Genomic DNA, 11,907 nt, shown 5'->3' with positions numbered 1-11,907 from the left:
GGTTTATTCTTTTTTGTAATATATATTTTTATTTGTAATAAAGTACTAGAAATATGATAATATTTAAGATATTTAGGTTTTCCTACAAGTTTTAAATTTTTTTATTAACAAAACCCTTAGTTACATTTATATAAGTATTTATATAAGTATTATATATGAAATACAATTAATTGTACAAAAAGTATGAAAATATTTATAAACATTTTGCTTGCTGAGTTTTCATAATTTTGCATCCTTACAATGTACCTCACTTGATTTGGTAACTTGCATTCTATCTCTGGAGTAGGAAATAAGTAAAATGTAAGTAAAGGAATAGCAACTTATGTAATATAGAGAAACTAGAAGAATCTTTATTATTATCGATACAATTATTGTGCGTGTGAATCTTACCTGCACATTTTTTGTAGGAAGTAATATTTTGTACACGAAGATATATATAAGGACAACCTGCATCCGTGCATACAAAGTTGTCAACTATATCAATAGCTTGATGTGTATCAAGATATCGACATGTCATATGTTCCTGATTGTTGCCTGTTTTAAATCGGTTCCACAAACAAACTTCTATCGTTCCATAACCGAAGTTATGAACCTGGTAGAAATATTAATGAATTATGTACGTGATATCAAGATGTTTGACAAATAATATGTTGTATCACCGACAGCCAAATTTCACAGAATCAGAAGAAAGCTTTAAATTCACATTCATCGTTCACGGATTTTACGACAGGGGATAAAAACTGATGTGATTCCTTGGAAATACTAACTGCGATTGTTGTTTTCTTTGCGTCAATATGCTGTGGATGCAACATGTACGTAATTGATTCGGAAGGACTTATGTAGTCCTCCGTTTCATCTTGGAACACTGAAGAGTTGGTTGCAACTTTTGTTATTGGTCTTAGAGTCCGTGGCACTAAAATACGGTGAGTAAATAATGTATTGCGCATATAAGTGTGCTATATATCGTACGTGCAAACACACGATCAGCGCTTGTTTGAAAATTTGTGTTCGTGATACTTACTTGTCAATAAAAATTCACCAATGGTATTGATATAAGGACTGACTATTAAACGATCATGTTCCGATAATATAAAAAGTTGGAAAGTCTCAGAATGGCCTTCCGACACGTAATATAAAATGCTTACGTCTGCAACGGTACAAAAATCTAGACTATGCGTTATCAAATTATTTTAAACACATAAATTTTGTCAGTACAGAAAACGTGTGGGAAAATATTAATATTGAAAAAAAAAACAAGTATGCATTGTTTGTTCTCTCACCAGGATGATGATGTCTTATTTCTCGCAATAATTTCAAAATCGTCTCTTGTTCTATTTCAGATATCTGAGTTATCGGAGCCAATATTATCACCACTTGCCCCAAGCTTCCTATCGTATGTTGCTGTCCTTTCGTTTCCCATGTTTCATTCAAGTAATTATACACCGCATTCATGGTCACCAGAAGATTTAAATGCGTAGGCCCTGTTTAAACTGTGCGTGACATAAACCGTAATGATGTAATAATAACATTTATTTGACAGGTGAGGAAACTCACACGAAATTTTTGAGAAATTAGACACAGCATGGTAGGCAAGACTAGGACTCTCCGTTACGTTAAGCAACCATTCCCCAGATGTGCCGTGTAAGATACCCATTTTCGAGCCGTACATCGATATATCCAAATCCTCTATCAATGTTCTGATAAGAGAAGAGTAGAAGTTAAAGTAAATTTCTCAGATGATTAAACGTCAAAACATTTGAAGCATTCGACTTACGCGAAGAAATCCATCGTTTGTTCTTTCGCCCAAGCACCGTCAAATGCGATTAATGCCTCCACTCGTGGATACTGTTTTCTGTCCCTGCAGAGAACTTCCGTCAATAGATGACTGTTGGCGTAAACGGAAAATCTGTCGATTGCATGGTCAACCATTCGCTTGAAAAATTCCGGAGATGTGAATCTGATGCTGCTGTAATAGGCCAGGATGTCGGATGCGGCGTACGTCTGTATACATATAATATTCACGTTAATGAAACTCACGTCGCTTGACCTTGGAAGTACAAACAAATTCGTAAAAAGCGAACGTAAACACCTGTTCGTACAAAACTGTCTTCGGCACAGCGTCTGGGAAAGCGTTTTTCCTGTCGCAAACTCGAATGTTCTCCTCACGCACAGTTATTCCCTCGCCCGAATAATACATATCAAGGATCTGACTCAAACGAAGACTGTTGAAGTCATTTACCAAGGTTTCCACGTGACTCGCTACAATCAGACCTGTGAATCAGAAGTTGGAAAAGATGTATATAATTTGCAAACGAATCTTTCGATCGTAACGGAGCATTGCAAACGTATCGGTATACCGTCGATGTCGCTAACTATGTCAGCACGAGTGGCATCAAGATAGTTGTCTCTGTTACTTTTTAGGTAATAAACCTGGGGCCGCATGGTATTGTTCCAAAACCCAGCAGCTCCAAGTTCCATATCAGCGCCTAACACGGGTCCTTGATACACCACCATTTCCGCCAGATCACCTGGAAACACGTAATATTCCGCTTGATGATCTGTACTTCATCAAATTCTAGCTCGTTATCTTCAGCTTCACGCTGTAACATTGAACGCAAGTGGAATATACGTAAAGAGCTCGTCGTCTAAAATAATTCACCCGCGATCGTGGTCAGCCATATATTATCCAAATTGACGTTTAACCCGAGCAGAGGAAGGTACGACATCGATTTGTCATGTATCATTTCGCTTCTCGGTAAGACGAAATCAACCAGTTCGTTATAATCCATGCTATCCGTGATACCGGGTCTTTCTGAAACAGAATGCATTTTTATAATATAAATCGTCTTGCAAATGCTTATTTACTATATGCGTTAATGTTTCAATTTCGCTCTTGATTCGTGCGAGACGGATTCAAATCCGGAAATATTCTGTCGCAGGAACAGCTTGTGTGTGTGTGTGTGTGTACATTACCGGTGATGTTGTATATGTCAGTTAAGGCGATACTCTGATGCTGAAGCGAAGCAGCGATAGCTGCTATGATAACACCTGGGGCGATAGTTCCGTATGGAGTGAGAATTACTCCGTATTCTTTCGGACAGTTCCACAGATCAAGGAATAGGGATTTGGCTGTGCACATTAATTTAATCGGCTTTGAAATACTATCTTTATGAATGATGCGCATGCAACAGGTGCACAGATATATATATATATATATATATATATATATATATATATGTATGAATCTTTTTTACTCGTTAGTTTCTGCCCTATTTCTTCGCACGATAGATCCGTGTTACGTGAATTTTCCTTCATAATCGTATTCGAGACCGCATGGTGCAAAGTGCATCGTTCTATCGCTGTGAGCGCGTCAAACGGGAAAATTTCAGCTTTCCCCGGGTCCAATGCTTTCACTAATCTGTTCCTCATGCTTTGCTTTCCAGATTGCCCAAAGGGAAGTACCCCGTCGCGCGGCGGTATGTTCTCATAGTGTTCGACGCCGTCGAATTTAAATCTGTTTTACGCGAAGAGAAGCGATACATGATGATGTGTGGTACACATACGAAGTATAAAATTCATATCACATTCGTAACTGACAGCAACACGCATTAGAAGGTTGTACCTATGCAGCAAGGACGACGACATCGCTCTTATATCCATCGTGCTGTAAGAATCTTTTTCCGCTTTGCGGATGATGTCTAGTAACACGCGCATATTCATGGGAAGGTGGAAATTCTGCATGTTGCCGTTCACGTAACATTCTTTGAGATCATCCGGTATACTGAGATGAGATTCTATCGAACGTACTCCTGGGAAGGAAAGGAAGAGGGTATTTTTATATACTCTCAAATATTTTCACTATCTTGCACGTATCCGAGTGCGTTCGTTGTCAACGTACCGTAACATACTAGCAAAACTATGAAAAAACGCATCTTCACCACTGACCAGAGTTTTTACAGCATCTCACTCTATAACGCTCATGTTACACCTGATGCAGCGTACAATGCACAATGATTCACATTTGAGAAGATATAGTAAGATCATGTTCTACTTTAACACTGATAAGATAACTTGGACTGCGTAGCTCTACGCTCATAGGTGGTTTTATGTCTCAGAAGTTAAATTATGGCCTTGTCGTCGCGTTAGATTTTCGACCGAATTAAAACATCCGTGCGTACACAATTATATTTATCGATACCACGTCGCATTGCAATTTTAGAGTTCAATTGCAAAATTTTCGTACATACGATTATTTGAGGCAACGCGAATGACCGCACGCGAAAGACCACGAAACAGCTATGTGGTTTTACGATTGAGCTACTAATATTATCCTTATAATATTTATAAAATATATAGCCGTAATATTCTCTAATACAGATCGTAATCGCAATAGGTCATCTTTAGATACCAAAGAGGGGAGGGGGATGCATTACTCATAACATATCATATCTTATCTTTTGATAGTGATGATGGTGACTGTTACTATGTCTCTGAAAAGGTGTGGTGTACTATCTTGTTACGTGAAACTGAATGGATACTGTGTCTTCCCGGCATAAAGAAAGCAAAAACGCTGAGTAGTGGGTGAGTTTTACATTTTTAAATATGCTCCGAAGGATTTCTCGAGTTCAGTATTAATAGAGAGTAGGAAGAGCGCGTCTAAAAAAAAGTACTTATAAAACTCTGAATCTCTCGTTTTCAGTAGCAGTCGCAAGATGATTAAGTGGTATTCCTGGATTATCTTCGTTACTCTTGGTAAATAACTTGTTATTGTAAAGATCTTCATGATATATTAATGTGTCTCTCTATCGCTATTTAATATTATAGTTGATATAATGCTGTACGTATCTTTATTTGATTTATAGAGTTTAATAGAGTTTAATAAATAAATATATTCCAGGCGTTTCCGCGCAAGAAATCTTACGCCGGGATGTCCCGCCGGAGCTTCAAAAATGTTACGACGATAAATTCCTTCAGGAGAAGGACAATAGATTTCCGCATACCTTGAACACGTTGATCGCACTAATCCGTAAAATTGAAGATTCCAATGACATGGATTTACGAAGATTGACCATCGGGATTATGCACAAGTAAAAATTTACACCGTCTTTCTCTCTCTCTCTCTCTCTCTCTCTGGCGTGATAAGAGATCCATTTTCACGCGAAAACGAACGTATAAAGCGTATTGGCGCATTTTACCATTGTAGATTTCGCCTAGACGGTATAGTAGGAAATCCAAACGTCCCGAGTAAACCCGGCGTGTCGCCCTATGCTCCACTCCTTGAACAGGACGCGAAATTTAGACGAATACTTACCTTTATACCACAGAGAGACTCCGAGCTTAATGACGAACTTACCGATATAGAAAGGGTGAGTTGAATAGAAGTTCATTCTTCGCTGCACAGATTATGAAAATAAGTGACAACTTTAGTTCGCAAAGACACCGTGCACATTTTTATGGAATTTTACCTGATACGTGTTATCATCTTACAGTGCTCTCTTCATTTTATGCTGTCCGGTTCAATCGAAATTTTTGAAAGAGGCGACGAAAATGTGGTGTGTAAAGTAACGAATAACGCGTATAGAAGAAGAACAAGGAGAGCAATCAGCGAACGTCCCGCTAAAGAGAATTTAAATATCAATGACGTAGAAACATTAACACCCGAGCAGATGTAAGCGTAATAGCATTACTAGATATGGAGTAATAGTAGTTCACGTGTAAACATGATGAATAGAACTCTGTATGTGCGGTATCTAAAAAATTTTTTATCGCGCATAGTGATGGTATGATAAACCACAAGGAAACTGGCACAGAAGATCCGAATGCGTTATATCCAGCGTTACCGCCGAACCATCCAAAAGCCGCTCAAATTCTGTCCCTACCGCCGTACAGCGATTGTCCTGTGGAGAATGGCGTTATAAAAACGAAGTATGTAGATTTTCTATCGTATTTTCGGCACATACGCGTATGCTTATTTCTCTAGAATTCACTTTATATTATATAATTTATAACCAACTAATAGCAAGTTGGGTAAGTTTACTTTTATTTTTAACCAAGTTAAAAGTTGATGGCCCATAAAATTAATTTAGTCAAGTTACAAGTTATCGACCTTTTAACTTAATTTTCAGCTGATTAACAAGTTATTACCCAACACTGATTAATAATCCCGGCGAGTATGTTACAGCTGGGGTTCTGTCTCTATCGGGTCAGTAATCGCTGGTATAGCCGCTGGATTACAACCGGAAACGGTAAAATTATCAGAGGTGTTTCCACATGCCGCGCAAAAGAAGCCGAATATGTCGCAATTGTTGGTGAATAACAAGTGGATCGCGACTATAGCCGGTAAGAATCGCAATGCTCGTCAAATGTATACGATTGCTTTACGAAGAAGTTCTCTACGTGATATGTATTTGTAGGAGATTTGGCCGAAGTTGTCTTGATACAAGGCCCCGTGGGACAAAAACTGACAATAGGTTCAAATGGAAATTGGAATTCATCGGCTGAGCCCCATTGGTACTTCCTCAAGTCTAACAATTCATTAGAATTTACAACAGCGGAGATTAGAGGAAATTTCGACGGATTAATACTAGCCAATGAGATCGAGACTTTGTATTCGAGAGTACCCACTTTAAAACTATCGCAGATTTTGGAAATGTATTATGGTGCTCATGGATTGTTTGACCATTCGATTAGAGCGTGCAACCGAGGGATATTATTTACAACAATGACGAGCAACGCATCTCAGACGATGTTTGCGCAGGTACGATGTGATGCGATATTATCTATGAAACTAATTAAATCTAGCTGATCACAATAATAAAAAGGGAAAAATAACATCAGAGAAGTATCGAAAAATTAGAAAGCTTTAAGTCTGTATCTCGGTATAATGGATTTGCGTTCCAATATTTTATCTTGCAGACATACAGCGCTTCTATGGCCTTGAAAGAAGATTTACAAATAGCTACGCTAAACGACTACGTAATCGAGGAGTTTGCGAAGGAAGCTGCGGACGTGCTATCTGTGAATGCCCGTGAGTACTGGCATTCATTTTTCCTACGTAATTAAAATATTCTTACGCGATGATACTTAAACCGGTTAATAATTTTCAGAATCTTTCTTGAAAGATGACCTGTCATGTGAACAGACGACGACGGGTTATTTCAAAGATACCGTTGAACTTTCGGCCGACCTGACAATCATTCTCGATACAACATGGCCTTTCGAGACAATACGACCAATCCTTACGTAAGTATAATGTATATATGGAAAGTCACCTTACTTAATAAATAGTAACACCAATATACGAAAGATGTATAAAAGTCTTTTCCTCTCATTAGAAATTTGCTAGAAAATATGAAGATAAATCCGTACAACAGTCAGTTTACCATAATCAACGCTCGTGACGGTAGTATTATGATGAACACCACCGACGATATCTTGGATTTTGCTAATTATAATAAAACGAATTATAAAAACGGTATGTATATTTTAAATACGTGAAAAACACGCAAAAAAGAAATATTGCAACGAACAACAGCAGCGGCATAATTAGGGTTCATATTTTCTCAGTTACCAGTGGCTTCGACCTTAGCAAAACACTCGAGAAATTGGAAATTATACAAAAGACAAAATTAGATATTGAACGTAGCACCCTTGGAAATGGAAAATCCGACATAATTTTAATTATTCCATATACATCGACTGTTCCTGATCCCGATATGCCGTATCTTAAAGAACAGCTTCAGAGGATGCAGGAACAAGTGCCAGGTAATGTTTGAATTATTTATTATATATTATGGATTATTTATTATGCAAGTGATTATGTATGTATATCAAATATATTATCATCGATCTTAAAAACATATGCAGTAATCTTCAAAATTATTGCAAATTTAACGTATTAAAATCAAGCCTGATTACATTGTTGCAGATGCCACAGTATTTATACTGACTTATAGATCAAAAGACAGATGGTTAGATTACGTAAACGCAGAAAATTTGTTTTCTATCACCGGAGACGAAAAGAACGGAGCTTTGCCAACAATCCTTGATTTAGTTTCAAAAATAAGAAAAGGTAGGTATGAAATAACTCACTGTGTAGAGGCCCGTATTATTTTCCTCTGTGTTCTACCATGTTTAATATAATTTACTATGCATTATTATGTTATATTATAATTTACTATATATATATGTTATTACAGTCCCTCAACGTCTAATCAATACGGCATGTGGAGCTAATTATACCCCCGCCGCGTCTACTAATCCATTCGACGGTTATATCGCGCCAAATATGGCTATTTCTTACAGGATGCATCCCAATTATTTCTTCTCCAGGGATTCGTCGCATCGTTCGACAATTAAAGTAAGTCTTTATAATTGAGAAAATAAGTCATGTAATTGAGAAAATGCCTTACGGATACGCTTTAAATAAATTTCAGATTGAGCAATCTATCAGTGGCACACCATCGGGTGCACTGAAAGTATGCACATCACGACTACCTATAAATACTGATTCTTCAAAAGGTGAGAATGTAGAGTGCATGATACTGTCTGAAAATGCATATACCGTTTCATTTTCGTGTGATGGAGCCGAGTACATACACTCTTGCAAACCGTTTTACATGATAGTATTTGCCAATTCTTCAGTCGGATCCTCCTATCAGTGCACAGGTGAGTTGTGATTAATTTGAATCTAAGTGACTAATTATATCTGCAACTATAATTTTTAACATTACGTATTTCTTTAAATGTGTTTATAACTTTATACTAAATGATGCTGGTTGATTTTGTTTTGCGTGATTATGCTTCACATTCTTTGTTTCCTGATATATCTTTTATATTTTCTCTGTAGGTCAATTTTGCAAATTCCAAAACATGATGAAATACACCGTCAACTATGAGAATTTGGTATGCACAAGTAGCGCAAGTATAAATTTGCTGAACACCATCATTCTAATCACAAGTATAATTTATGTGTTTTCATAATGTGCAATACAAGAATGCTAATAAATTATTTTGACAAGTAAAATCAAAATCATCGACATTTAGCATAGTTAAATCAGAATTACAAACCAGTTGTACATATCGTATGTTTAACACATATATTGCATTTTTACAAAAAAGTAATATAGCGTCATACACATTAGTTTTATATACAAAGTTAAAACTATTAAAACAGGGAAGTATTAGGTAAACTCGCAATCGTACATAAATCAGCATTTAATATACATATAATATTAGTGATTAATATTATATATATAAGGTTATTGTGTCTCTTTAAATAAAAGGTTTACACAGAGCCACTGTATGATCTATTCCACAAGCAACTTTTTTTACTTGAGCACCTACTGAAACCTGTTAACAGAAAGCAATAAATTGTTGCATATAAAACTGCTATATATCATGTGTTCATTTATATAATATGTATCTGCTATACTTTATATTTTTGTATCGTATAAAATACACGTATAAAATGGAGTTACCTTTAAAGGAAAAAATTGATCTTTATCGTGTCCTAATCCCAAACATCCATATTTATTAACACCCCACATAAATAAGTCCCCCGAGTTAGTCAATGCTGCTAGTTGACTAGTCCCACAATTTATTTTTGTCACCTACGCATAAAGAATAAATTTTCAGATGAAGTGTGTAAAAAGTAAGTTCTAAATATTTTTAAATCGAAGCTGATTTATTTTAATTACCTTGACATCACGATTATATATATTTTTGCCAAACAATGTAGATGGGATCTGTGTTGGTTTCGATTTTTTCTCTACTTCAGGTCCAAGTCCTAGTATACCATATCCCCATACATAGACATTGCCAGCATCTATAATACAGTTACACAGTGGAGAGAGATTCTAGGTTTATTTGATAAATTATGATTAACAGATAATATTTTACAGAATTTCACACAAAAAATTCCAAGCTGCCTAGCTTTTTAAGCAAAAAGTGTTGATATAATAATGATTAAAATAATTAATTATTCAATTTAATGTAATATAAATTATACATTAACTCTTACCATTTAAGACCATGCAGAAACATCCGCCTGCTGCAATATCTACAATATGTCCTAAATCTTGAAACCCATCTAATTCCGTGGCAATATTTATCTGGAAATTCTCGCTTTTAATTGGTAACTGTCCATATTCTGAGTTACCCCAGCCGAAAACTTTTCCTCTGTCTAAGCAGGTGATATTTTTCATTTTAGTTTACTAACTACAGTTTTTTAAATTCTCTAATCCATTGAACATTTTTCACATACCACTAAGAGCTAATACACAGTCAGCAACACAGGCAACTTTTATTATGCGCTGCCCTGCCAGATCACCTTTAACCAAACTTGGTTGATGTTCATTTCGATAATGTGCCAGGCCTGTTTGTCCATCGGCACCCCATCCAAATGTATAAACCTCACCTGCTTCTGTCAAGAGCATGCTGTATTAACAAGAATATTAATAAACCAATGTTAGGAAATTCATTAACATTGCGTACAACATGAAACATTGTTATACCTGTGATCTTGACCAGCCGTTACTGCAGTAATCTTGTGTCCCTTAATGTTAGGTATATGATGAACAATCATACTTTTCTCATACTTTTCGTTCTTTATAATTGGTCTACCACATTGGCCATACGCATTATTACCCAGCGTGAACAAACCTTCTGTAGTCAGTATCAACAAATGTGCTCTACCTGCAGCCATGTCTAAAACTTTCGTCTTGTTGTCCTGAAGTGGCAAATTTATCGGCCTTGGGAGAAACACTATGTTTTCAGGAATTTTCTGTTTGTGATCCATTTTATGGAAACCTATTATAGGAAAGAAGCAAACTTGTGTCCCTCTTGTTTTTAATAAAGGAAGGAAGCAAAAAAATATACTTACCAAGTTGCGAATCTGTGTTTACGCCGGTGCCATAAACAATGTTTTTGTCCGAGGATAGTACAGCATAAGCTGTGAAACCGTATCCACAGGCGATATTTACCACTTTATGCTTTTCTGCAAAGGACAATCTGTTTGGTCTCTTGGTAGCTGAAATTTTCTTCTCGCTTAACACCAAACTCTCCCCGAGAGCGCCATGGTGAGCAAGGCCCCACACGTATACTCTGTATTCACCCTCTTGGCTAATCGGATATTGAAAGACTACAAACAACACGGATTTAATATAAATAACGCATCAGTCGCTCCTTGACGCAACATTTTGCATGAATATTTCCTAACTTGGTATAGTTTTGGTTTTGGTCTGCTGAACCTTGGATTTTTGTAAATGTAAACTTTTGACGCCCCTCGCCATTCGTCTGAAGCAATTCCGTCCCGTGCCGAACATTTCCGTCTCGATTGCTCGCGATGAAAATCACACGCTATCTCGGCGTAGCAGCCAACGACGGCGCATTCGATACAGAAGAAACGGTCCTGATAACTCGGGTCCTTTTTCAAATCGGCCGTGAATCGAACATTCGTCCGGCAACGTCAAATTTAAGTACAATCGCCATATTCCCGCATGGCACGTACAGTCGCGGACAGAAAAATTGTCCCGTTCCCTAGGCATAGTGATATCGGAAATTGCGAATCAGGCATTGCATCATTTTCGAATATTCGCGCATCGCGACTGCTGCCTCGGAGCATCCTTGCCGGAATAATCGGCAGTCATGATGCATGAATATTCAGAGGCGATGCTTCGAAATTTGAAGGTCTTGATATCACTATATCTAGGGAATAGGACAACTTTTATCCGACTTTTTTGTCCGACTGTACGCGCACGTGGGTACGACCATGGATTAGAGAAGAGCCCGTAGACGACGCAGCACTGGTTCAGAGCGCGCCCAATGGCAGTCGGACACGACTCGCATTGCCGGATTTGGAGACGCGCCATGAGAGTTCACGCGCCAATAAAAGCAACGCGTCGCCTC

General features: G+C 37.3%; 3 protein-coding genes across 3 annotated transcripts; 1 reads left to right on the top strand and 2 right to left on the bottom strand.

The window, feature by feature from the left end:
• Window positions 1-72: 72 nt before the first annotated feature.
• On the bottom strand, window positions 73-3,932 carry LOC106747566. Its single transcript, XM_014625207.1, has 15 exons — window positions 3,899-3,932; window positions 3,623-3,809; window positions 3,255-3,514; window positions 2,974-3,129; window positions 2,660-2,812; window positions 2,358-2,528; window positions 2,090-2,271; window positions 1,775-2,001; window positions 1,555-1,697; window positions 1,281-1,481; window positions 1,022-1,147; window positions 768-913; window positions 391-592; window positions 202-277; window positions 73-82 (listed from the first exon to the last, which is right to left on the bottom strand). Exons 1-15 carry the CDS (start codon window positions 3,930-3,932, stop codon window positions 73-75), a joined length of 2,274 nt encoding a protein of 757 aa, XP_014480693.1.
• A 753-nt stretch (window positions 3,933-4,685) lies between these two features.
• On the top strand, window positions 4,686-8,990 carry LOC106747658. Its single transcript, XM_014625400.1, has 15 exons — window positions 4,686-4,752; window positions 4,898-5,087; window positions 5,204-5,366; window positions 5,490-5,668; window positions 5,776-5,925; window positions 6,182-6,339; window positions 6,414-6,757; window positions 6,916-7,027; window positions 7,107-7,242; window positions 7,335-7,474; window positions 7,567-7,764; window positions 7,928-8,071; window positions 8,199-8,359; window positions 8,436-8,667; window positions 8,849-8,990. The coding sequence occupies exons 1-15, from the start codon at window positions 4,713-4,715 to the stop codon at window positions 8,980-8,982; spliced, it is 2,481 nt and encodes an 826-aa protein (XP_014480886.1). The 5' UTR covers window positions 4,686-4,712; the 3' UTR covers window positions 8,983-8,990.
• Window positions 8,991-9,084: 94 nt separating this feature from the next.
• On the bottom strand, window positions 9,085-11,701 carry LOC106747662 (Williams-Beuren syndrome chromosomal region 16 protein homolog). The gene is made up of 8 exons (XM_014625407.1): window positions 11,219-11,701; window positions 10,883-11,140; window positions 10,515-10,809; window positions 10,265-10,437; window positions 10,022-10,183; window positions 9,699-9,826; window positions 9,480-9,611; window positions 9,085-9,351 (listed from the first exon to the last, which is right to left on the bottom strand). The coding sequence occupies exons 1-8, from the start codon at window positions 11,322-11,324 to the stop codon at window positions 9,274-9,276; spliced, it is 1,332 nt and encodes a 443-aa protein (XP_014480893.1). The 5' UTR covers window positions 11,325-11,701; the 3' UTR covers window positions 9,085-9,273.
• Between the last annotated feature and the right edge of the window lie 206 nt (window positions 11,702-11,907).

The sequence above is a fragment of the Dinoponera quadriceps genome, unplaced genomic scaffold (assembly GCF_001313825.1).
Source record: "Dinoponera quadriceps isolate SergipeBrazil2010 unplaced genomic scaffold, ASM131382v1 scaffold1395, whole genome shotgun sequence".
Lineage (NCBI taxonomy): Eukaryota > Metazoa > Arthropoda > Insecta > Hymenoptera > Formicidae > Dinoponera > Dinoponera quadriceps.
This window is presented reverse-complemented; position numbering and strand designations above follow the sequence as displayed.